Raw genomic sequence first — 25,794 nt, forward strand, 5'->3', positions numbered from 1 at the left:
CTTTTCTCCCTTTTGTCTGAAGTCGCAGGATCTTTGTGTGTGGTGAGATTATCCCAGGCTGACATTGCCCTCTGTGGCTTCCCTGTCTGTCTCTGGCCTTTTCATTCATTTAACGAATATTTACCCTTGCTCTCGGCTACGTGGTCACTAGGGGAAAGAGTTCAGGAACCTAGATTTTGGGAGTGGCAAGCGCTCGCAAAATTAACCTGAATCATCCCAGGAAGCTTTGAAGGCCTGGCAAGGGCCAGGGCAAAGTCCCTCCTTCTCCCACCCGGGCCTGAGGCTCCAGGAGCGCGCAGACACAAGGTAGCTGCCAAGAAGTAGGCGCTGCGCGCTCCCGGCGAGGGGGCGGGGCGGAGGAAGTGGCGCGGCCTCGGAGAGGCGGGACGGGGAGGAAGGCGGGGCCGTGGCTGCAGGCGGGTGCCGGCGAGGGGACCGGCTGCAGCGGCAAGATCACGTCCAGCCCTGCCGCGATGCCCGCGTGCCCCGGACGCCTCCTCCCTCGTCTGCCCCGACGGCTCTCCCTGGCCGCGATGCTGCTGCTGCTGGGCAGCAGCTGGCGCTGGGGCTTCTGCCCGCGGGCCTGGGCCCAGGAGCCAGGGACGGCGGCGGACCGGTCACCTGCGGCCGACGACGCGGAGACGCAGGACCCGCACGCCAAGCACCTGTACTCGGCCGACATGTTCACACACGGGATCCAGAGCGCCGCGCACTTCGTCATGTTCTTCGCGCCCTGGTAACTAACTGCCTAGCGCACCTCGCTTGCAGCCGCGCAGCCCTACTCTGGGCCTCGGCCGGACGCAGACGACCCTTCCCGCCCCGCTGCGCCCTGAGCTCGGGCACCGTCACCGGCCCCGCCCGCGCCCGGCCCCCGCCACGCGGCCCCAGGAAGGTGGCAGCCCGCACTCCGGCTGTGGGGGCGTGGGCGGCGCCGGTCCCTGACTGTCCGGCTGACGTGGCGCGGGGAGGAGGAGGAGGAGGAAGAGGTGGTTCCCGAGCGGAGTAGGGAACAGCAGGCATCTCCTTCCCCCGCTTCCCCCTTTCACTTCACGAATCCGCCCTTAACGAACTCTTCCCCACCCCACCCCCAAGGTGAGGAAGGCGACGGTGGGGTTGTCTGCCTTTAGTACTCCTTGGAGCCCAGGTGTCATCCCAGATGTCATCCCGACTGCACCTACCTCCCAAATTCGCGGCCAAATGCAGCGGCTTGCCGGGCGCAGGGACTCAGTGGGTCGCGCGCCCCTAAAGAGGCCCACGTGGGCAGCGATTCCCCGGAGGGGACTTCCTGCTGGCCGCTGCCAGCTAGGGTCTGCCGTGGAGATGTTGACGACTGCTTTCATTCCAGTCCTTCAGGGCATATCATCTGCGTGACGGTTTAATTGAGAAATAGCAACTCACAAATAACATGGTTTCCCACTTTATGTATTTTGTGAGGTGAGCAGGGTCGGCCCAGAGAGCAGGATTTCTGTGCCATCCCTGGGAGCTGAGGGTGGTGAGGATTGTGGGAACCCCTCCGTGATTCAGAGTTGATGGGACCTCTGCACTCATCTCAAGGCTGACCTCTGTCATCTGCTTTCCAAGGCCCCTGGTCTGGGTTACTTAGAAAGTGTGCAGTGGAGAGAATCACTGCGTTGAACTAATGGGGTATAACCTCCTTGCCTTCACTCTCGGATGGAGACTTTGAGGTGCTAACCTGATAAATGCTAACCTGGGAAATAGCTTACTGAAAGGCTCTGGTCATTCACACGAAACATGGCTAGCTGTGCATTTTTACCAGGGCTGAGATGCCAGAGGGGAAGAGGGCCATAATTTCAGGGCACAGGGCAGAAGATAACGGGTTTGGTCATTCACACAAACACGGTTGTGCTTTGTTACCAGGGCTGACATGCTAGAGAGGGGAGAGGGGCACAATTTTAGGGAGCAAGACAAAAGATAGGGATTTGGCCTGGATATGCTCTGCAAAATTTGGCGTTCTTACCTAGAGCTGGGGAAAGACTCATTGAGATGGGCAGGGGATGTGCTAACCCAGTACTGTGGAAGTGAGGGAAACTTGTTATCCCCTATCCAGCACAAGGGCCTGCTCCCAGGGCTTTTACTGTGCTTCAGCTATGTAGGGGGTTAAATCAACTTCTTTTGGCAAGGTATCACTTATTAACAATGTATCTAGAGAGAAAAAAATGTGTTTCAAGTTCCCAAGAACCAACTGATGTGGATTTCTAGAACTACCAATAGTACAGGAGATACTTTATGGCAATAAAATAATAATAATAATAAAACTGATACTGGTTGCCTTGAGTCAATTCTGATTCATAGTTACCTCTATAGGACAGAGCAGAACTGCCCATAGGGTTTATAGACTATAATCTATAGGAGGAGCTCTGGTGGTACACTGGCTAAGGTATTCAGCTGCTAACCAAAAGGTTTGCTGCTAGAACCCACCAGTGGCTTCATGGGAAAAATATGAGGCAGTCTGTTTCTGTAAAGATGTAGAGTCTTGGAAACCCCTATGGGACGGCTCTATTGTGCCAGATAGGGTCACTATCAGTTGGAATCACACAATGGCAATTTTTTTTTTTTAATCTCGGAAGGAAGGTTGGGCAATCCTACTTCCATAGTGATACTGCCTCGGAAACCCAAGGCGACCCAAGGAGGGGTCGCTATGAGTCGGGGCCGACTCGAGGGCACATAACAACAACAACAACAACAACAATCTTTAGGGAAGCAAACTGCCACATCTTTGTGCTGCAAAGTGGCTGGTGGATTTGAACAGCCAACCTTTTGGTTTGCAGTTGAGCACTTAATCACTGTGCCACCAGGGCTTCTAATAATGTTGTTGTTATGTGCCGTTGAGCCGGACCCGACTCATAGCGACCCCTCCTTGGGTTTCCGAGGCAGGATCACTACGGAAGTAGATTGCCTCATCTTCCTTCTGAGGAGTGGCTGGCTGGTGGGTTTGAACCGCCAGCCTTCTGGTTAGCAGTCGTCAAGGCACTATGCTACCAGAGCTCCCTAATAGTCAATATAAATAGTTACTCTGAGCAGGAGTATTTTCAGAGTAACTATTCCAATTAAATCAACTTACTTAATTGGAGTCTATTTCAGTGGACTAAATCTGTCAGTGGGTTTTGTTTATTTTATTTTTGAAGAAAAATTGGCATAGCTAAGTCCATGTTATCTAATGGAGTTTTAACTTTGGAGTCTCTGCAGTAATTGTCAGGTAGTCCTGGGCTGAGTGAGGGTTGAGCACTGGCAAGTGTGGACATTGATATTAAATAAATTTCTTTTTCATTGTTTGTACCTTTGAGAGGCTTAGGCGGATGCTCCCCAGAAAATTAACTTTTAAGTTTTGTGTTTGTCTTTTAAAAGTCTACTGCAAATATTTGAATAGAGACATGTGTTTCTCTGATGGCATTTAAAAGTTAGACCTTGAGAGCAGATTAGAGCTCAGACAGAGTACACTGCCAGCTGCCTGCCCCACCACGGGCTCTTCTTTTCTGTTTCAGCTGCTGTGGACTATTGGAAACCCATATGTGATTTGGGGGCAGAAGTACAATGCAATGAACAGATTGAGCTTTGTCTTTGATCTGAACTTGGCAGATGTGAGGGTTGTCCCTAGTGATGTACATTTTTGTGCCAATATCAGGGCACAGCTTCTCTGTGGCCAATTTGCTGGTCACATTGAATCTAGTGCCAATGAGGTCAAGGTTGGGCTGCCTCTTTGGGAGGACCATGTGGCTTTGCTGTATTACTTGGTTACATACTGCCTTCTGAATGCAGCTGGCTGTCTCAGCTGCATGCTGTAGCCACGGAATTCCAAAACAGCTATACCATCTAGATGGCATGTGTGGCTGCATCACAGCCACCTGCACAGGGAAAGGGAGGGGCACACCCAGCTTGGTGATGGTCCCATGTGGTTCTGAATTTGTGCTCAATGAACTTATTCCTTATTCTCACTTTTAATGTAGTCTTGTGTTGACTCTAAAGAATGCAGAGAACCCATTTATTAGATAACAGCTACATTTAAAAAGAGCATATCTGGTAAGATAAAACAACCCAGATTCAGAACTGCCCCTGGTAATCCCCTTAGGAAGGTACCTTGTCAGTGACCACTTCATGTGGAGTCACTCAGGAAGTCTGCGCAGCCAGATTTCCTCGAGCATTGTATAAGAGCATGACTTCTTTGGTTAACTACCAAATGAACTAGTTGCTCCATCTGTGTCTTTAACTAGCAGTATCACACCTGATGTGCTAAGATGCTTGCACCATGAGAAGAACCATGCTGGATGGAGACCAAGAGAGTCACATCTCTCAAGGCACACTCAACTGCACGGTCCTATGGAGCTTGTGATTTTTTTTCTTACTACCTTTCTTTTTTCCTTGCTAAGCTCACTTTGTTGAATCTGCAGAAGTTATGTCCACATGTGGTGTAGTTTCATGTGCTTTTCATCATTCACTCAACTAATAAATTACCAAGAGTTCAGTATATGCCAAGCATATGCTAGGAATTGGAAGTACAATAGTAAAGTGTTTGCCTTCTGGGAACTTGTAACCGTTTATACGTAAACATAATGCTGAGTTTTCTCTCAAAACTATCCTCCAGAAAAGAAGAAATCATTGTATTTTATTCACTTATAAAAACAGGGATTCTCTTGGCTTGGTTAGGAAAGTACTGCTTAGGTAAGACGTATTAGCTTGATGCAAAACTTATTCAGGGCTAGCTTTAGGTGCTTATCATTGAGATCATCTGTCAGAAATGAATGGAGGAAAAGTGATTGAACATAGCGTTTAATTTGAAATTATTTTCAAGAAGAACTCACAAGTTACAAAGTTGAGTGTCCTGGTAAGGAATCCTTTTTAAAGACCATGTTACAAAGCACTATTCAAATATTACCTTGTGGACACCATGCATACACACTAGCAGATAATTCAAACACTGTGTTACCCTAATGCTATGTGAATGTGTGCTTGAAGCTTGGGTAAAGTGTCCAGTGTGGGTTCAAGCATTGCCAACAGCTGAGACAATTAAGGATGATGACTGGCTGTATGACTCCAAAAGTTAATTCTAGTGACAGAAAAGATGCTGATACTTTCCTGAGATGGGAAGTGTGTAAAATAAGCAATACTTGTAAATGAATGTGTTATTTTAAATGATAGATAATTTTTAAATAGTTTTGTGCAACTAAATGTATACAATAAATATTGTAGACATTTGACTCTATTAACCCTAGAAGTTTGGGTGTCAAGAACCTTCTTTTTAGCTTTCCATTGGAAAAAAAAAATGCAGAAATGATTTACTTTTGAGGTTGCCTCTAGTTGAGCATATTTGGTTATTTAGTAGAGAAGACTTGAAATAATAGGAGCAACTATAGCAAGAGAAACTAAGCTGCTGCAGTAGCAGGGGAGAGGGAAGCCTCCAGAGGAGGAGAGATAAAGGTGGGCATCAGGCTTAGCCTGGGGACTCAGGGAAGACCTTCTGAAGAAGTGATGCCCAAACTAAGCCTGAAGAGCAAATAGGAACTAGCCCAGTGGAGGTCAGGGAGGAGTGTCTGAGAAAGAAGACGGACAGATTCCCGGGGCAAGCCAAGATCGGAAAAGGCAAGCACTGCAAAACGGCTCATGGTGGGGTGGGACAGCAAAGAGACAAGGGTGAGCTCATGTGTGGAGGTCAGCAGAGGCAGAACTAGGAGGACCTGAACAGGAGCTTACTAAGTTTGAACTGGATGCTGAGAACAATGCAGGGACTCTGGAGGGTTTAGATAGGGACTGGCAGGTCCTGTAGTAGTTGTGAGGCATCACTCTGACTACAGTGTAAAAGGGTAGGAGAGCCTCATTGCTGTCTATAAAGGATGAAGCAAATGGGTACTCAGTATGCTTGTGATTCTCTTTACAGGTGTGGGCACTGCCAGCGGCTGCAGCCAACGTGGAATGACCTGGGGGACAAATACAATAGCATGGAAGATGCCAAGGTCTACGTGGCAAAAGTGGACTGTACAGCTGACTCTGATGTGTGCTCTGCCCAGGGGGTCCGAGGATACCCCACGTGAGTGGAAAAGTTGCTCGCTTCCTACACAGTTCACATTTTTTCATATCACTTTGCCAGCTACATTGGGCCAACAAATGTCCAAGTTAAACTTTGGCAACTTCCTTTGTAGTTCTGAGGAGATGTTGTTGTTGTTAGGTGCCATTGAGTCAGTTCTGACTCATAGTGACCCTGTGTAGAATAGAACAAAACACTGCCTGGTCCTCTACCATCCTCACCATTGTTGCTATGTGTGAGCCCATTGTTGCAGCCACTGTGTCAATCCATCTCATTGAGGGTTTTCTCTTTTTTTTTTTTTTTTTTGCTGACTCTTTACTTTACCAAGGATGATATCTTTCTCTAGGAACTGATCCCTCTTGATAACATGTCTAAAATACAGGAGATGAAGTATTGCCATCCTCACTTCTAAGGAACATTCTGGCTGTACTTCTTCTAAGACAGGTTTGTTTTATCTTTTGGCCAATGCAAAACCAAACCCACTGCCATAGAGTTGATTCTGACTCCTAGGGACCCTAAAGGACCAAGTAGCACTGCCCCATAGGATTTCTAAGACTGTAAATCTTTGTGGAAGCAGTTTGCCTCATTTTTTTTCTGTGGAGTGACTGATGGGTTCAAACTGCCACCCTTTCGGTTAGCAGCTTAATGCTTTAACTGCTGTATCATTGGATCCCTTATTCTTTTGGCAGTCCATGGTATATTCAGTATTCTTTGTCAACACCATAATTCACATGGGTCCATTCTTCTTTGGTCTTCCATATGCATTGTCCAACTTTCACCTGCATATGAGGCAGTTGAAAATACCATGGCTTGAGTCAGGTGCACCTTAGTCCTCAAAATGCCATGTTTGCTTTTTAAAGCAGTCCATGTTGTTAGGGAAAGACTGTATTTAACATGGTGCCTATTTTACTTGCCTGTTTCTACTTGGTTTGGAAAAAAAAAAAAAAGCCTTTAATTCATCTATGTTGGTTTTCCTGTTTATAAGAAAGTATGCTTGCAAGATAAAAATGGGGTCTCCATGAGGTCCTGCCACAATTTATGTTCATATATAGATTTCACACAGTGAACACAGATTTTGAAATCAATTTTTGTTTCAATTTTCGGTGACTCCATTATTCTTAAACATCCTTCCTAGAGTAATTCCCCAGGTAACTAGCGTAAGAGCTGTTTCTTTTGGAAACCAGTTAAACTAGTTGTTGTTGATTCTAACTCATGGTGACCCATAGGGTATTTAATGATAGATTTTTCAGAAGTCAATCACCAGGCCTTTCTTCTGATGCACCTCTGGGAGGATTTGAGTTTCCAACCTTTTATTTAGAAGCTGAGTGCATTAATCATTTCCATTGTCAGACTCTATTGGAAAGGCAGGTGACAAACCAGATTATAGCAGTTCTGACAAGCAATACTACCTATAAACAAAAGAGTTTTTGGTTGTAAGAAACCAGAACCTGGAACTGGCTTATTAAAGAGAGGATTAATTAGAAGGCTGCAAGGGAAGCTCTGAGGAGTTTGGGGGACTGTGTCTACTGTGCTAATCATATGGTACTTTTACAACTCCAAGGCCCTGTATCATTCTATTCCCAGGGAAGCACTGTGCCCACCTGTATTGGTCCAGCTTGACTGAAATGTTCATTCCAGAAATTATCACTGTGGCCAGGGAGACAGGATCTTACAGGGAGATGGCAGGCCCATTCAGACCATATGGCAAGTACCAGAGGGGAGAGCAATTCTCTAAGAAAGTGGAGATGCGATTTGCAGAAGAAAGCAGGGAAGTTAGCTACTGCGGCTCCCTAAATATTTGTTCCAGTTAATGAATGAAACCAATCTTTTTCATTCATTGCTTAGTTGAATAATATAGAGGGCATTTAGTTGAGTATGGAGCCCTTGGGTGGTGCAAATGGTTTATTGTTCCTCTGCTAACTGAAAGGTTAGAGGTTTGAGTCTAGTCAGAGACACCTTGGGAGAAAACCTGTCAATCTGCTTCTGAAAAATCATGGAGCACAGTTCCACTCTGATAGACATGAGGTTAGAATCAACTCAACATCAACTATTTTTTTAATTAACTATAAAAACAAGCCGTGGTGGCATAGTTCCTAAGGGATTTGACTGTTAACCAGAGGCTGGCAGTTTAAACCCACCAGCCACTCCTTGGAAGGAAGTAGGCAATCTACCTCTGTAGAGATACTGTCTCAGAAACCCAAGGAGGGGTTGTTATGAGTCAGAATCGACTTTATGGCAGTGACTTTTTGTTTTGTTTTGTTTTTTTCATGTGCACGTGAGAGCTAGTCATTGAATAAGGAAGGCCACTGAAGAATTGATGCATTTGAATTATGATATCGGTGAAGAATATTGAATGTACCCTAGACTGCTAAAGAACAAACAAATCTGTCTTGGAGGAAATACAACTAGAATGCTGCTTAGAAGCAAGGATGGACAGACTTTATCTCTTTTACTTTGGTAATGTCAGAAGAGACCAGTCCTTAGAGAAAGATACCATGCTTGGTAAAATAGAGGTCCACAAAACAGGAAAAGACCCTCAGCAAGAGGGACTGACATAGTGGCTGTGACAATGGAGCATGGCAACTAATTTGAGAATGGCACAGGACTGGACAGTGTTTTGTTCTGTTGTATATAGGGTCACTATGAGTCAGAACCAACTCAATAGCACCTAAGAACAACAACAACAGAAAACCAGAGCTTATCTTCAAATCTGAGAGGCAGCGTGGAAAAGTGGAAGAAATCTTGGGCTCAAACCTTGTAGCCATGGTTTGAATCTGTCGTCCACTCATTGTTCAGCTCTGGCCACATTATTTAACCTCTGAGTCTAAAATAGGGATGGCGATACCTCCACAGAACATTATTAGAGGTTAAATGAGACAATATGTGTGCAAACACCAATCTGAGCACACCCAGTAAGTGTTAAAGTTTACCCCATCCTTTCTTTAAAATTTGCATTTCCATCAGGGACTCTGGAATTTGTGGTTTTTGGTGACTTTTTGCTAATCTAAGTGCCATAAATTCAAGTCTGTATCAAGTCAGGTTGGTACAGATGAAGTCCCCTACTATATGTACATGCCTAAAGGCACTCACTGTCTCTCTTTCATAAGATTGCCCTTAAAATAAACTCCTCTTGGGTCAAAGGTCACTCAAATGAGGAGTTGGTAAGTGGTAGGAACGAGATGATGAGGTAAACACTTACCTATCGAGAGTCGTCACTTTCAAGACATGAGCAACCCAGATTGGTTGGTCATGGTGTCCACTCTCAAGATGACCATCTGTGGCTGTATGGCTGTGATACGAGTGGGAAGGGGAAACATGAAATGTACTAGGACTGAGAAGGTCATGTGTCCTGAGACTCCAGACAAGGAACTAAGGACTCCACCTGGTCCTGCTTGTGAGGATTACCTGGCTGCAGCATCTGTTACTCCCTAGATACTATTCACAAATGTAAAAGAGGTGTATGTTGGATTATGTGTCATGATTTTCACTTAGGGGATATAGTCTCCCAGAGTAAACCAAGCACTGGTTTGCATTTTTGGAAAGAACTGAAATGAACTCACACTGTGGTGAACCTCAGTGACCATTGCAGCCCTGCAGAAGTGCCTATGCACAGACTTTTTTTAAGAGTACAGGAGGTGACGTGTGCTGTGCAACATTGAGTTGGGCACTTACAGATTGGCCTGTGTGCACTTTTACTTCCTTGAAAGCTGCACGCATCCCATAGACATTGAGATCTGGCTTAGACAGTGTATGTAAATGCCTTGGATTTGTGTCAGTATATTAGCTTTTATGTCATTCTTCCCTGGACCCCTCTATCTGGAGAAAGGGATTGGGGAAGGAGTGAGTTTGGGTTCTTACAGCGCTCAGAGATGGCTGGCTGTGTTCAGGGAAATGTTTTGAGGTCTTCCTGTTGAGCCAGTAAAGAATCATTAAAAAAAAAAAAGAAAAAAAAAGTTGCTTTTGGGTTGATTCCTACTCACAGCACCCCATATGTGTCAGAGTACAACTGTGCTCTGTGGGGTTCTCATGGCTGTGACCTTTGTGTGTAAACAGATCACCAGGCTTTTCTTCTGAGGTGCCACTGAGTGAATTTGAACTGCTAACTTAATCAGTCAGTAACTAAGTGCTTACCCCTTTATACCATGCAGGCAGTGAAGACTTACTATGACTGGGAAATCATAAAGGGCAATAGGACTGAAGAGGGAAGCCATTTATGGTAGTAGAACTTACATAGCCATTCGGCACACTGTTTTCCAGGTGTAAAAGTGGGGATTTTCTTTCATGCAGTTCCTTTTTTTTTTTTCCTTTTTTAATTGTGGTTTGGGTGAAAGTTTACAGAGCAAATTCATTTTCCATACAATAGTTCATCCACATTTTGTTTCATGACATTGATTGTAATCCCCATAATGTAATAGCTCTCTCCCCACTTCCTATGGTTACTCTTTCCCTGTATTCTCCTTTCCTGCATTCCTACCTTCTGAGCTATCTCCCTGGGCAAATGCTCTTCTGATCTCCATGGTTGATTGTTCTGAGTATACCTTCCTGGTGTTAGTGTTTATTTTGTATGCCATCCCTTTGGATGAGAGAAACCTGTCACCATGGGAGAAAAAAGTGCCCATATAGTTTGGTAATAGCAGAGAAGACTGGGGCTATGTTCTGACCCAGCAGCCCCCTGTCCACTACCCCTTGATGTCTGTCTACAGTGAGGAGTAAAGTCAGATGACCCCAACAGGCTGAACGGCCTTGGCCAGCACAAGTGGAGCCTACCTCCATTTTGAAGCTCTGTGCATGTATTAAGGAAAAATCTGGGACATGGGCAAGCTATAAAATTTTTCAATCCAACAGCAAGAAGAGTTTTTTTTTTTTAAATTTGTGTAATGCACACTAAATTAGAAAAATCACAGGTTAGGTTTTATTGTATTCAACAAAGACATGAGGAATTTTACTACCTGTGGTCCTTTCTAGCACTTTAATCACCTGTCTCTTTCCATCTTGAAACCCTTTGGTGAAAGGAAGGGTCTTGGAAAAGAGAGAGGAGGTGAAGTCCAGTAAGCACCTTCTCATTCCTTATTAGCCTGGGGTGGTGGTGGTCACATGTGGGTCTACCACTGTTGGTGCAGTGGTCAAGTGTTGGCTGCTAACTGGAAGGTCAACAGTTTGAACCCCAAAACAGCTGTACAGAGGAAAAGATGAGGCAATCTGTTTCCCTAAAGTTTACAGTCTAGAAAACCCTGTGGGTCAGTTCCCCTCTGTTCTGTAGGGTCATTATGAGTTGGAGTTGGCTCAATAGCAAAGGGTTTGGCTTGGTTTTATGGGAGTCACAGGATTCCCAGAGCTCCAGGAGGTCCCCTGGAATGGGTGAGGGCATACTATGGGGTTCTTAAAGTGTTAAATTTTATGACCAAACCAAACCAAACTCACTACCGTCAAGTTGGATCTGACTCATAGTGACCCTTCCTTGGGTTTCCAAGATGGTATCACTGCCATGGAGTGGCTGATGGGTTTGAACTGTGAGCCTTCTGGTTAGCAGTCAAATGCCTTAGGCACTATGCCACCAGAGCTCCCAAATGTTATGAAGTACTCGCCAAATCTAGTTAGAGTTTGGCTTTTTGTTATGATTATCAAAGTGTAAGCTACTGAGGCAATTGGGCATATCACTTTCTTGGGCAGCACATCAGGGATATTACCTTTTCACCCTATTTAATTTCTACACAAATCCAGGTCTGTTTATTTCAGCCTAAATGCCCAGTCCGGTGACATACTTCTCGGATCTCTGTGGCATTATTGTGAGGCCTTTGAGGAGTTAGCACTTGTCAGCTGTGAAAACCCAGAGTTCTGGTTTCTGCAAATCTTGTCTGCTTGTAATTCTCTTATTATACATTTGACATCTACTAACAAAATCAGCATAAATGCTGTGGAGGGATGTTTCAGATGAGTAGGCTTGCCAAGAGATGGTAGTTTGTATCCCTCCCTCTTTTTTTTTTTTTTTTTGTTATTTGAACTATCAGTAGCCACCTTGTTTTCCACCCCTGACATCCTCTATTAAGTTTATGTAGAGCATGTTTTCCCATTATTGATGGGATAGTCCAGGAACTGGCAATATTTCTTCCTCTCCTAATGCCTTGCTAACCACTAAAGGAACTGCTCTTCTATCTACAGTTGTCTCTAGAGGCCAATGTATATAGAAAAATGAAAAGATTCCTTCTTTGTAAAAAAGTAAATTGTTGAAACTTGAGTTTTTACAGTAACTGGTTTTTCATGTTTAGGTTGAATCTGATACCGATAAAGTAGCCTAAAACAGAATTTATTGTAAAACAATAGTACCTATTACATTTTTAACTTAAAAAAATAATAATAATTAACCCACAAAAACCCAAACAAGCTATTTAAGCTTAGCAAGGATAACACATACCCTGTGAGGAATAAACTTGAAAGTTCTGCCAGTGAGAAATGAACATTAGCAGTTTGGAGTTTAATTCATAGCATTAGGTTTGACTTCAGTTTTCACTTTTCTTGAATAAAATCAGAGACTTTAATCATTTAGAGTTAATCGAATGTATAATCTCCCAGAACATTGTTTTTGTTTCCTTTTCTAGTTTTATCAGAGAGTAGCAGATAGATGTCTGGCTGCAGCCCATTTATTACTTGTTGTCTGATTATTTCATTAAATGAGTTTGCTCCCTGATAGGATGATACTCTCACCTCAGAGCAGTTTGAAGTGCTTTAAAATTTTGCTCTGTCCAATCCTTTGTTTCTCTTTCAGCTTAAAGTTTTTCAAGCCTGGCCAAGAAGCTGTGAAGTACCAGGGTCCACGGGACTTTCAGACTCTGGAGACCTGGATGCTCCAGACGCTGAACGAGGAGCCTGCGGTGGGTACATGGGAAACAGTGCTTTCCTTCTGATGTTTGGGTCATAGTGACCTGGACAAGGCCAGTTCAGGGGAAGAGTTAAGGATGCCATTTTAAAGCAACGTTTTACTTATTTAGAACTCATTGTAATAAGTAAAGATTAGCTTTGAAAAAATTATTCATTATGGAAGTGTTCACACATGCCCACAGTAGAGAGAAGAGAATAATGAATCCTCATGTACCCATCACCTGGCTTTATTACCCAGTGGCAACCTGGTTTTGTCTTGGCCCTGCCACCCTTTTTGTTTAGCAGCAAAGTCAGCCCTCACGGCAGAGCATTTGTTAATATTTCAGTATGCATCCAATGGATACATACTTTTTATTTTTTAACATAACCATCATGCCACTATTACATGCAATATAATTGGCAATAATTTTATAAAATCAGAGATTGACTCTTGGCTACTATCCTTAGTCCTCAAGGCCTGACCTGGCTTTGCTGGTAACATAACTTGCTACTCGACTCGATGCCAGTGAGTTTGGTGGTTTTTTTTTAGAATAATCTAGTGCCTTAATGCCCCTGTCTCTGTGAGGGTAATACCAGCTGTGTTAGTTTCTTATGTTGCTATAACAGAAATACCACAAGTGGGTGGCTTTAAAGAACAGAAATTTACTTTCTCACAGGTAGAGAGGCTAGAAGTCTGAATTCAGGGTGCTAGCCCTAGGCAAGGTCTCTCTGTCAGCTCTAGAGGAAGATCCTTGTCTCTGTTTCTGTAGCTCCAGCATGCCTGGGTTCCTTGGTGATCTTTAAGTGGCATCTGTCTTCCCCCATTTGTGTTTGGTTGTCTTTGTGTTTGTGTTGCACTTTATATCGCAGAAGTGATGATGTTTAGGTTATACTCTACACTGATAAGGCCTTATTAGCATAAAAAAGAAAACCTTATTCCCAAGGAGATGGCATCCACAGGTCTCAAGGGTTAGGATCCCAACACGTATTCTGGGGGACACAGTACAATCTATCATACCAGGTAACTGTGGAAACTAGGATTTCTGAAATATTTTTTAAAGACATCATAGTGGAATGTTGCATTTGGAAAGTTGTACACTAAGAAAAATTTATAATTTCACTCCCTTCTCAATTACTAGGGAGTCTTAAATTTTGCTATAAGCCGATATCATCATAAAATTAAATATCCCTTTGTGGTGATTTTGGATTAGTGTTCAGAGTGAAAAGGTCCCCAGAACCTGAGTTGGACGAGAGTTGGTAGTGTTTTATTGGTGTGGTATTAGAAAGATGGCTATGTAGCTATGCTGTACATTTCTAATGAAATATTAGATGTGCTTGATGAAATTTTAATGTAAACAATTAACTGAGAGTAAGAGTTGTTGCCTTGAATGTTTATGGTCAGGTGCAATGTGTATGGTCTTTTGTGCATACTGCCTACTGGTATCATTTCCCAGGCACCTATTGGGCTCCTTAGCTCTATCTCCTCTTCTCTGTGAAAGTCACAGCTAATCAGAAAACCAGCTGTTTCCTAAGTGCTTCTGCTATACCTTATATTTAAAAAATTTTGTAACTACTGTATGGTGAATAGTTTTGACCAGAGGCTAATTTTAGTTAACAGGGAAAACCACAAAACTCTCAGTAAATTTGCATCTTTCTCAATTGCACAATTATAACAAGAAAACTGGAGGAGCAGGTGTAACTTTCATATATATTTAAACTTCAAATTGCCTCCTTTGTAAAAACATTATTTTTTGAGAGGAGGGGAGGGTTGGATGGGAAGAAACTAGTTTTAAAAACGAATTAATAGCCTCAAATAAACTTTAAAATATGTTTTGGATTAATTCACCAAAAAAAACCTAGTGTTCCATGTTGACAGTGTTCAAGAAGCCAGTGTCAGGGTAGCAGAAAAATTTCTTCTCATGGAAGAACTTCTTACCAGAGGAAGTGACCAGCTGCAGAGTCTCAGCTTAGCATAGGTCGTTGAGAGAAGTGCCCTCTCTGCTTGGAATACAGAGAAATAGCATGCGGAACCATCCATTGCCACCCAGACCCCAGTTAGCTGACTTGCCTGCCATAGCTGTATTTAATGTCTCAAGACAATAGAGATCTCACATAATTGCCTGAAACCATTAAAATTAAAACCAGCTGCCTTTGAGTCAACTCTGACTCATGGTGACTCCATGTGTGTCACAGCAGAACTGTGCTCTTACAGGGTTTTTTTCCAACTCATCTCTGGGTGAACTTGAACCTCCAGTCTTTTGGTTAGCAGCCAAGCATACTAGTCATTTGTACCACCCTGTAAAAATTAGGAGTCCATTTGTGATGCTTTTCTTTATAAGACTTCTCTTTTAACTGAGGTAATGTGTCTTACTGTAGAAAAGTTCAAATATGCAAACTTTATATTACCAGCTGAAAATTCTTTTCAGTTTGAACCCAGCTTTTCATTTTAAGCAAAAAAAAAAAAAAAAAAATTTTTTTTTTTTTTGAGGAACCACCACAATGTATGAGGGTTCCATTTATTCCACATCCTTTATTATTATTATTGTATTTTTGGTGAAAGCTTACACAGCAAATTAAGTTCCCATTTAACAATTACTACACAAATTGTTCAGTCCCACATTTTTTAATAAAGTTTCAACATTCTTATCAATTCCATCCTGATGTTTCAATAATCTGTTTTCCTGATCCCTTACCCTTTCATCTTTGCTTTAGAGTAATTGTTCACCATTGAGTCTCATATAAATAATTTTTTAAAGGAGCACAGTATTCACTGGTAATAATCTTTATTTTTTGAGCTGATCTTTTAATTAGCTAAAAGATGACAGGATGAGGTAGCTTTGGTCTAAGGTTTATAGAGTATCTCAGGGCAATAGTCTAGCACTAGGGAGACCTCTAATCTCAAGCAGTCCAGTAAGTGTGGAATTTTTAAGAATTTGAGTTCCATTTCATGTTTTTCTCCCCTTTTAGCAAGATCTACTGTGGCTCTCGTCAGGATAGTTGGTAGTGGTAGCTGGGCACCATCTACTATATTTTTACACAAATAAAGCGTGTGTTATACAGGTTTCATACAAACCGTGCACCCCCCCCCCCTTGGACATTACCTTCTGTCTGTGTGCTCTGCATGTTTTCTGTGTGCACTTGATATTTGTTTGGGTGCATTATATGTTAAAAAATAGAGTAGTTCTGGTCTCAGAGTAGATGAGGCTGTGGTAGTTTGTGTAGACTACTAATCCTGTAGATGATTTTCTTCTTGGAGTCTTTGGCAAAACAAAGCAAGACCATTTGTATGACACTTAATGAACATGGCCAGATGGTTTTCTTAAGAATCGTAGCAGTTTTGCCACCAGCATGGTTTGAGTGTGCCCGTCTCTGTTGTACACTGTGTTGTTCCCATGATGGGGACCATTCTGGTACCTGCCAAGGAACAGGGGAAGTGATAACACCCCAGCAGGCCTGTAGTGAACAATTTAATACTGAAAGTCCTTTCAACATCTTTTAAAGAGTGAAACACAGTGTCTCATTTCACCTTATGTGAACTCACTGACTATTCCCTTAGCCATTATGCTCTTGGGCATTCTTTTGTGTGGGTAATTAGCACTTCAAAAGTTCTGACCAGCTAGCAGTAGAAAGGAAAACTTTGTGGTGCTTTATGACTACAACTCTGCATAGCTTTCAGCTGTCAGCACTTTTGAAGTCTTGATGACTTAACTTGGGGATTCTTTTCAATAGGAATATGAATCAACAGGTAAAGATTGAGGAATACACAGCTGTATACCTGCAACAAGATGGTGATTCAGTTATCTTTCCTTCATCTCTGGTCTCTTTGGTTGAAGCTATGCTAGACTCAAGAGACATTTAAAATTGTGTAGTACTAGTATGGTGCTGTAGTTAAAAGCATTGGGCTGCTGACCAAAAGGTCAGTGATTCAAACACACCAGCCACTCTGGGAGAGAAAGATGAGGCATTCTGCTTCCATAAAGATTTACCCCCTTGGATACCTTATAGATTTACATCCTTTTCTGCCCTATAGGGTCACTATGAGTCAGAATCAACTCAGTGGCAGTGGGTGGGAGGGTGGGGACAGTGTTGTTTCAATGGTAGAATTCTTATCTTCTGTGCAGAAGACCCAACCCGAACTCACTGCCGTTGAGTTCTCCCCAACTCATAGTAACCCCTCCTTGGGTATCCAAGGCAGTATGCCTATAGAAGTAGATTGCCCAGTCTTCCTTCTGAGGAGTGGCTGCTGGATTTGAACGCTAGCCTTCTGGTTGGCAGTCAAGTGCCTTAGGCACTACACCATCAGAGCTCCCAATTCCCAGACAGTATACCTAATGTTTGGTCACCCCCATCTGTTAGTGGAGGTTTATGTGATCTACCAGCTTTCTGGTTAGCAGTCAGATGCCTTAGGCACTATACCACTAGAGCACCCTATGTGATCCTGTGATGATAAACAGTTCAGCAGAGCTTTTAAACTAAGGTGACCTAGGAAGAAAGACCTAGTGATCTACTTACAAAAATCAGGCAGTGAAAACCCCATAGATCATGTCAGTCTGATCCTGTTGTGCACAGGATTACCATGAGTCAGGGCCAACTCAATGGCACCTTAACAACAATAGCACTACTGTAACCATACTGCTGTTACACACATTGTATAATGCTCAGGTATTGGCAGAAGCACCTTTTATTTATTTTTTACTTTTATTGTGGTGAGAACATATGCAACAAGACATTCTTCAACATAACAACTTCCCCATTTACAGCTTAGGGACATTGATGACATTTTTCATGTTGTGCCATTTTTCATGTTGTCCCCTTAATTTCCCTTCGCATCACCTGCTTTTCTATCAGCTTTTTAACCTTCCCTCACAGTTCGTCTTATCATTTGCATGAATAATGGACAGCCAGGCCACCCTACCCCTGTTGGTTTCTCATTCTTGTTTCATCCCTTTTGCTACCTTTATGTCTGTAAGCACTCATCTCTTCAGAGTATGTTCTTTAGGAATTTTATTTCATTTTCTATATGAAATCCCAAGTAACATTTCAAAGTAAGGGGCAGAGTATGAGTTTGGGGAGAATTGGCCAGTTTGTTTGCTTGGTTTGGTGGGTTTTGGGGTAGCAAAGAACAGCCTTAGTCCTAGAGTATTTGCTTAGAAAGACGTTGGCAGGGGTTAGTTGCTAAAGCATCCAGAGGATTTCATGAAGTCATTTTCTCATGTGTCAATATCATGCATATTCCAGGTGGTCAGATGAGGGTAGGTATCTGCAGATGACTTCAGACAGATAAGAGGTCTCCTCCTTGATGGGGTTTACTATGTCTTCAGAGACAAAAATCCAACTGCCAAAGACAATTCCAACTGACAGCAAGCCAGTGAGTATCAGAGTAAAATTGTGCCCCATGGGGTTTTGAGTGACTGATTTTTCAGAAGTAGATTGCCAGACCTTTTTCTTGAGGTGCCTCTGGGTGGAGGCAAACTTCCAGCCTTTCAGTTAGCAGTCAAGCGTACTAGCTGTTTGCACTGCCTAGCAGAAAGGTTGGCAGTTCTAGTCCACCCAAAGGTACCTTGAAAGAATGGGTTGATGATCCACTTCTGAAAAGTCAGCCATTGAAAACCCTATGGAGCACTTTTCTACTCTCGCACACATAGGATTGCCATGAGTTGGAGTTGATTCAGTGGCAATTGATTACTGATTTGCAGACAAACTCAGTGACTGCTGTTTTGCTTTTTTCCGTTAGACGCCAGAGCCAGAAGTTGAACCTCCTAGAGCCCCTGAGTCAAAGCAGGGCCTGTATGAGCTCTCAGCAAACAACTTTGAGCTGCATATTGCACAAGGTATGCCAGTGATTTATTTCTGTGGGTTCCCACAGCAAGATCTGTACCTTGCGGAACCCCTGACCTGAACCTCCTTGATTCACTTGGTTTTCCTTCTTGCCACTTGAGGGCTCATAGGTAGATAGATGCTTTGATGGTAATAGCAAGGGTTTCTCTCTTCATTGTTTAATGCCTCTCTTAGAAATTGTTTCTCCTTTTGTTCCCTGCTCTTATAGAAAGGCCCATTTTAATGCCAGGTTTCCAGTTTGGAGCTCACAAATCATGACTGGGTACTCTGAGTCTGTACACGAGTTGGGCATTGCCTCCTTGTATAATGAAGTGTTCATTTATGTTAATGTCCATCATATACTTACTGACCTTGGTGAAAATGAAACTTTTCTACTTCCTTAAACAGAATTTAATGGATCCTTTACCATATGAAGGAGCTCTGGTGGTGTGGTGGTTGAAGCATTCAGTTGCTAACCAAAAGGTCTGCAGTTCAAACCCACCAGCTGATCCATGGGAGAAAGCTGAGGCAGTCTGCTTCCATAAAGATTTACAGCCTTGAAAACCCTATGGGGTAGTTCTAGTCTGTGCTAAAGGGTCTCTATGAGTTGGAATCAACTTGATGGCAGTGTATTTTCTTTTTTTTTTAATATCTTAAGAACCAAATTAGGTATTCTTTACCCTTTAAATATCTTTCCATACTATATCCCATATTTTAAACATAGTTTATATACAGTTTTAATGTGAGTAATTGATAAGTCTCCCTTCTTCACACACAGATGTATTTCAGAAAAGTTGACTCAACAATGAATGAGTGGAAAGCAAACTTTTTGCTAACTTCCATTCTCAAATGCTACCATGGAGAGAAATCCTCCTAATGGTGAGGCTGAAAACTGTGAGAAAGGGCTTAAAATTGTCTCTGGCCTTGGAACTTCATGCCTGCTGGCAGTGGAAACCCCTCCCCACACTAAACTCATTGCCAAAAATAATTTACTGGGATGTTGTCAACCTTTCCCTGTTTTTATCAAAGGGCAGTATTTAATCTGTAACAAAGCTCAGACCGTGGGACCTCAGTGTTTCTCATGTGTGTGGGGGGCAATCACTTTAAGGTGAGACTAGCTTGGACTCTTAGTTTTCTAATGCTTCTGTAACAGAAATACCACAAGTAGGTGACCTTAACAAACAGCTAAAGTAGCCTCACAGCTTAGGAGGCTAGAAGTCTGAATTCTGGGTGCCGGCTTTCTTTGATGAAGATGTCTTCATCTCTTTTTAGCTTCTCTTTCCTAGTTCCTTCGCAATGTCATGTGGCATGGCATCTGCCTTCTCCCTTCTCTGCTTGCTTGCTCAATCTGCTCTTTTTTTATCTCAAAAGAGATTGATTTAAGATATATTCTACACTATAAGGGCCTCATTAATAACAAAGAAAACCTATTTCCAAATGGGATTCTAACCACAACTGTAAAAAAACAAAAACCAAATCTACTGCCATTGAATCGATTCCAACTCATAGTGACCCTATAAGACACAACAGAACTGCCCCATAGGGTTTTCAAGGCTGTATAACTTTACAGTAGCCGATGGCCTCATCTTTCTCCTGCAGAGTAGCTAGTGGGTGTGAACCATGGACCTTTTGGTTAGCAGCCTATATGCTTTAACCACTGCACCACCAGAGCTCTTAACCACTGATAGAGGTTTTAGGATTTACAGAACACATTTTTGAGGGACACAATTAAGTTCCTAACAGGCTCCATGCAAGATGGAACCACCTCTTTCTATAGACCATCTCCCCATAAGCTCCACCCACCCCTTGTTAAGCAGGTCACATGACATTGTGCTGCTATCTGGAGGGTCTTTGTTGCTACCATGTTCCTTAGAAAGCTAGGGTGCTTCCTGCCCACCACAGTGGCTTCCATTTGTTCTCTGGTCTGGTTCCTGGAGAGCCTGTCTCCATCTTGCAGCTTAGTCCAGCTTTCCCCCTTACTGCACACGCTTATTGACATAGCCTGGCTGCACAGGTGTGTTTCAGCACTACAGACAGCTTGTTAACTTTTTAAAGCAAGTTTGTCACCATTGCCCTCAAACTCTTTGATGCTGTGGTGAGGTAGCAAAGTTCTTCTGCTGTGAGGCTGAGTCACATTTAAACTTCTATTGATTTTTTTAATCCCTTGCCCATAACCTGATTTCATTTCCCTCTCATGCTGACATCTTTAGGCATTTGGCTAGTCAAAGCAGAATAGCCTAGATAAAAATCTCCAATGTCCAAATAATGATTTTGGAAGGTTTTTTTTTTGTTTTGTTTTTTCCCCCTCTTAGCCAAGAAGGTGATAGTTAATTTTTTTTAACCTTCTATTTTATTGGAAAATACCACACAGTACAGAAAGCAAATGTACTGCTTAGTGAACTGGTATAAATTTAACACCCTGTAGCTGTTATTTTTTTCAAGAAATAAAACTCCACCAGTCATCTCCTAAGTCCTCCTCGTGCCCCATCCAAATCACAGCCCACCTCCTTGACTAACCAGTCCCTTGACTTTTATGGAAACCCTGTTCTTGCTTTTCTTTCTAGTTTCATCATGTAAGTCTACATTCCTAAGTACTAGAGTTTAGTTTACTTTTGATTTTTTCTTTAAATATCTCTTTTAAATTTCTTTTAATCTGTGTGTTCTCTCAGCATCTCTTTTTGTTTCTTGCATTTTTTACTTGCTAAGGAAACAGGTGCCTTGACCTGTAGATCTCCTCCACTCTGGGTCTTGCTGATTATAACCCCATGATGCAATTGAACATGTTTCCAAGATTTCTCTGTTTCCTGTAAATGAGTACTTGGATCTAGGGGCATAATCAGTGCCAGCTTGAATTTTGCAGGCAAGGACAAGACTTCCTACCTGTTGGTGGCAGATAATGTCTCTTTGTGAAATTAGCATCCATTGAAAATCACCGCCCAAAACCTGTAATTCTGTCTTAGTATCTTAGTGCTGCTGTAACAGAAATATCACAGGTGGGTGGCTTTAATGAACAGAAATTAATTTCCTCATAGTTTAGGAGGCTAGAAGTCCAAATTCAGGGTGCCAGTTCCAGGGGAAAGCTCTGTCTGTCTGTTCCTTCAACTTCTCTTCCTTGATTCCTTGGTGATCTTCATGTGGCCTCTCTGTGTTTCCTTGGGGTTACCAAATGCTCATGTTCTAACTCAAGAATTCCTTCTTCATTTTTAACAAGAGAAACTTGCCCTCATATGTCACTTAGTTATACTGTGGCATAGTTCATACAAGGAAAGCAGAAGAAGTGCCTATTCTATCCCTTTATTGTCAGTTTTCAAAATCATCATTTGGTTCTCCGTTGCCTTTCAAAAATGACAAATTTTGTTTTGCCCCGAGTATCATTAGAAACTCGTGGATGTAAACTTTTCTTTTTCAGTGTTATAAAGATATATACCATATAACATTTGCCAATTCACCTTTTTTGTCACATGTACACTTCAATGATACCAATTACATGAATCAGGTTGTACAACCATCACCAATAATGAGGGCCTGATTTTCTATCATCATAAACTCACTCTTTCCTAAACAATGACTCCCGTTTTCCCCCTCCCTCTGGTAGTGTAGCTCTGGTAGCATAGTGCCTAAGGCACTTGACTGCTAACCAGAAGGCTGGTGGTTCAAACCCACCAGCCACTCCTCGGAAGGAAGATGGGGCAATCTACTTCCATAGTGATATAGCCTCGGCAACCCATGGAGGGGTCGCTATGAGTCGGGTCCGACTCAACGGCACATAACAACAACAACAACTGGTAGTGTAGTGCCTAAGGCACTTGACTGCTAACCAGAAGGCTGGCGGTTCAAACCCATCAGCCACTCCTCAGAAGAAAGATGGGGCAATCTACTTCTGTAGTGATGCTGCCTCGGAAACCCAAGGAGGGGTCACTATGAGTCAGGTCTGACTCGACGGCACGTAACAACAACAACAACCTGCCCCTGGTAACCACTAATAACACTTATGGATGCAACTGTATTTTATGGAGAGTTACTTTTTCTCAGTTAAAGGGTTCATGTTGAACTGAGATTTGCTAAAAAAGAAGAAAACCAAAAAACCAAACTCACACTGCAGTCAAGTCAGATCCAACTCATAGCGACCCCTTCTTGGGTTTCCCAGGCAGTATCACTATGTAAGTAGATTGCCCAGTCTTCTGACCAAGGAAACAAAGATCTAATTCTTGAATTCAATCTCTAGTGAGGTCTGATGTAAATTATCATTTCTTTTCCCCTTCCCTGCCTTGGGCCCCCTGGAAGGCGACCACTTTATCAAGTTCTTTGCTCCATGGTGTGGTCACTGCAAAGCTCTGGCTCCGACCTGGGAGCAGCTGGCTCTGGGCCTCGAACATTCCAAAACTGTCAAGATTGGCAAGGTAAGTGAAAGCTCTCATTAAACTGGAAGTGGACTGCCTTTGGCTGGATTAATTAGCAGAGTGGCCCATTATTCATTCTGTGTGTGAAATCGCAGACTTGATTTATTAATTCCATTTAGTGTGCCACTTGATAATTCATCTCACCTTCACAGATGGCAGCCTAGGGTTTGCTGGCTTTTCCACACCATCTTGATAAATTATGGCCTTGGCCACTTTGTTTATTTTGAAGAGATGGCCAATTCTGAATTGGCAGCACCAGAGCCCTTTCTGCAAAGACATGGGGGGAGAGTCTTAGAGAATGTTCACTAGACATGCTTGGAGACCATCCACATTTGATCTCACCCAATAGCTCTTTCCTGAAGGACCCTTAGCTTTATACTCATTTGGGCCAGCAGAAGACCCGTTATGTTGGTGAGCACTGCTGCCTGGAACTCTTTCCAACTTTTCCTACTAACACCGAGAAGCCAGAAGTAATGTCCAACAACTTCTGTATAACAGGGCATTCTGGAACTACCCAGAGCAGGCTCCAGTGTAGCTCTGGGACATCAAGTACTTTTATTCTCATCTGTCCTCTTGCACCCACTGACATCCCTATATAGATTTTCTTACATACAAATCTCTGTTTTTGTTTTTGCATGGGGCTGATACGTATGTAGAAGCAATGCCACATATCCAAGATTACACTTAATAAGATGATCTACCCAGCATGTTGGAGTCCCTGGGTGGTGAAAATTGTTAATACATGGAGCTGCTAACCAAAAGGTTGGAGTTCCACCTAGAGGCACCTCAGATAAAAGGCCTGGAGATCTACTTCTGAAAAATTTGCTACCCCAAGACTATGGCCCTTATTCACCTTTTGGGCCTGGAATTGAACTCACTCCTGTGGCTTAACTTTCAACCAAATAATAAATAGGCCTATGAGGGGAACAGTTGTACCAGGGAGGTGGACTCCTTAGAACAATCAACTATGGGAGATCAAAAGAGCATTATTTTCACAGGGAGACAGCTCAGAAGACCAGAATGCATAGGAAAGAAGGACACAGGGAAAAGATAACCACAGGGAGGGATTGGGAAGAGAGCTGTTAACGTTGTGGGGATTGCAGTCAGTGTTTCAAAATAAAATGTCTATCAGCTGTTGAATGAAAAATGAATTTGCTTTGTAAACTTCCACTCAAATCATAATAAAAAGTTTAAAAATATCACACCTATAAAATTATCAAGAACTACAATCATCTATTAAATTTCATCTGTTAAATATAAACAAGTAAAGTCTGCCATTGAAAAATCTATGGAGTACAATTCTACTTACTCTTAACACATGGGGTTGCCATGAGTTGGAATTAACTCAGTGGCAACTGGTTTGGAGTTAGCATGGTGAGAGTGTTAAAAGTATAAACCTGGGAGTCAGATAGACCTGGCTGGCTGACTTGGGCCATCTCTCCATGCCTTAGTCTCCTTTTTTGCAAAATCAAAATGCTTAGTACAATGCTTGATATTTAGTAAATGCTTGATAAACTGTAATGGTTATTATATTGCTGTTAGTTAAATGAATTTTCACTGCTGCCTATTAAACATTTCAGTGTTGTTGTTGTGTACTGTCGAGTCGGACCCAACTCATAGTGACCCCTCCTTGGGTTTCCGAGGCAGCATCACTACAGAAGTAGATTGCCCAACCTTCCTTCTGAGGAATGGCTGGTGGGTTTGAACCACCAGCCTTCTAGTTAGCAGTGAAATGCCTTAGGCACTATGCTACCAGAGCTCCCAAAACATTTCAATAGTGTGTTCTGATTATACGTTATGATTATGATTTTTATATTTATTGAACATTTCGTAGATGTCATTACAAAATAATTCTGCCTTCTAACATCTTCATTCCTTGTATCCTTACTTTATTTTCTGAATTTTTATAGAGGATCATTTATTTTTTAGTTTGTGTTAGTGGAAGCCCTTAACAGAGCCAGGCATGAACAAACATCTAACTCACCATTCTGTGGTGCTTCCTCCTTTGGATGTATATTGGACTGGCTTAGCCTGGACCCTTAAGAATACTTGTCACCCACCACAAACCTTCGGTTGAGAAGTCTGTGCCTGTTTAACACTTTAACTGCTTTTGGCCTTTAGTTTTACCTGTTAAAATAGTATTTTTACCTTACTTTGTCACTCCTTAGAAGGAAGGTTGGGCAGTCTACTTCTGTAGTGACACTGCCTTGGAAACCCAAGGAGGGGTTGCTATGAGTTGGATCTGACTCATCGGCGGTAAGTTTAGTTTTTTGGTTTTTGTTGACATAAAGCTCTGGTGGTGTAGTGCCTAAGGCATTTGACTGCTAACCAGAAGGTTGGCAGTTCAAACATACTAGCTATTCTGCAGAAGGAAGGTGGGGCAATTTAAGGATTTACCGGCTCAGAAACCCAACGTGGGGGGTAGCTGTGAGTCAGACTCGATGGCAGTGGGTTTGGTTTTCGTTTTTTTGTTGACATAGGAGCTCTGGTGGTACAGTAAGGTATTTAGCTGCTAACCAGAAAGTTGGTGGTTCAAACCCACCAGCTGCTCTATGGAAGAAAGATGAGGCAATCTACTTCTGTAAAGATTTATAGTTTTGGAAACCCTATGGGAGTTGCTAAGGAGCTCTGGTAGCATAGTGGCTAAAGCACTTGACTGCTAACCAGAAGGCTGATGGTTCAAAC

At 42.7% G+C, this 25,794-nt stretch overlaps 1 protein-coding gene across 1 annotated transcript in view; it reads left to right on the forward strand.

Annotated features, from left to right (window-relative positions):
* The first annotated feature begins 473 nt into the window (after positions 1 to 473).
* The window catches only part of TXNDC5 (thioredoxin domain containing 5), a 41,267-nt gene continuing 15,946 nt past the window's right edge, over positions 474 to 25,794 (forward strand). The window contains exons 1-5 of the mRNA XM_007935334.1: positions 474 to 736; positions 5,891 to 6,040; positions 12,801 to 12,906; positions 18,627 to 18,723; positions 22,994 to 23,109. Coding sequence (XP_007933525.1) covers positions 474 to 736; positions 5,891 to 6,040; positions 12,801 to 12,906; positions 18,627 to 18,723; positions 22,994 to 23,109 — 732 coding nt within the window. The remainder of the gene's footprint in view (positions 737 to 5,890; positions 6,041 to 12,800; positions 12,907 to 18,626; positions 18,724 to 22,993; positions 23,110 to 25,794) is intronic.

Source organism: Orycteropus afer, unplaced genomic scaffold (genome assembly GCF_000298275.1).
Source record: "Orycteropus afer afer isolate SDZICR_OR568_19922 unplaced genomic scaffold, OryAfe1.0 scaffold00027, whole genome shotgun sequence".
Taxonomy (NCBI): Eukaryota; Metazoa; Chordata; class Mammalia; order Tubulidentata; family Orycteropodidae; genus Orycteropus; species Orycteropus afer.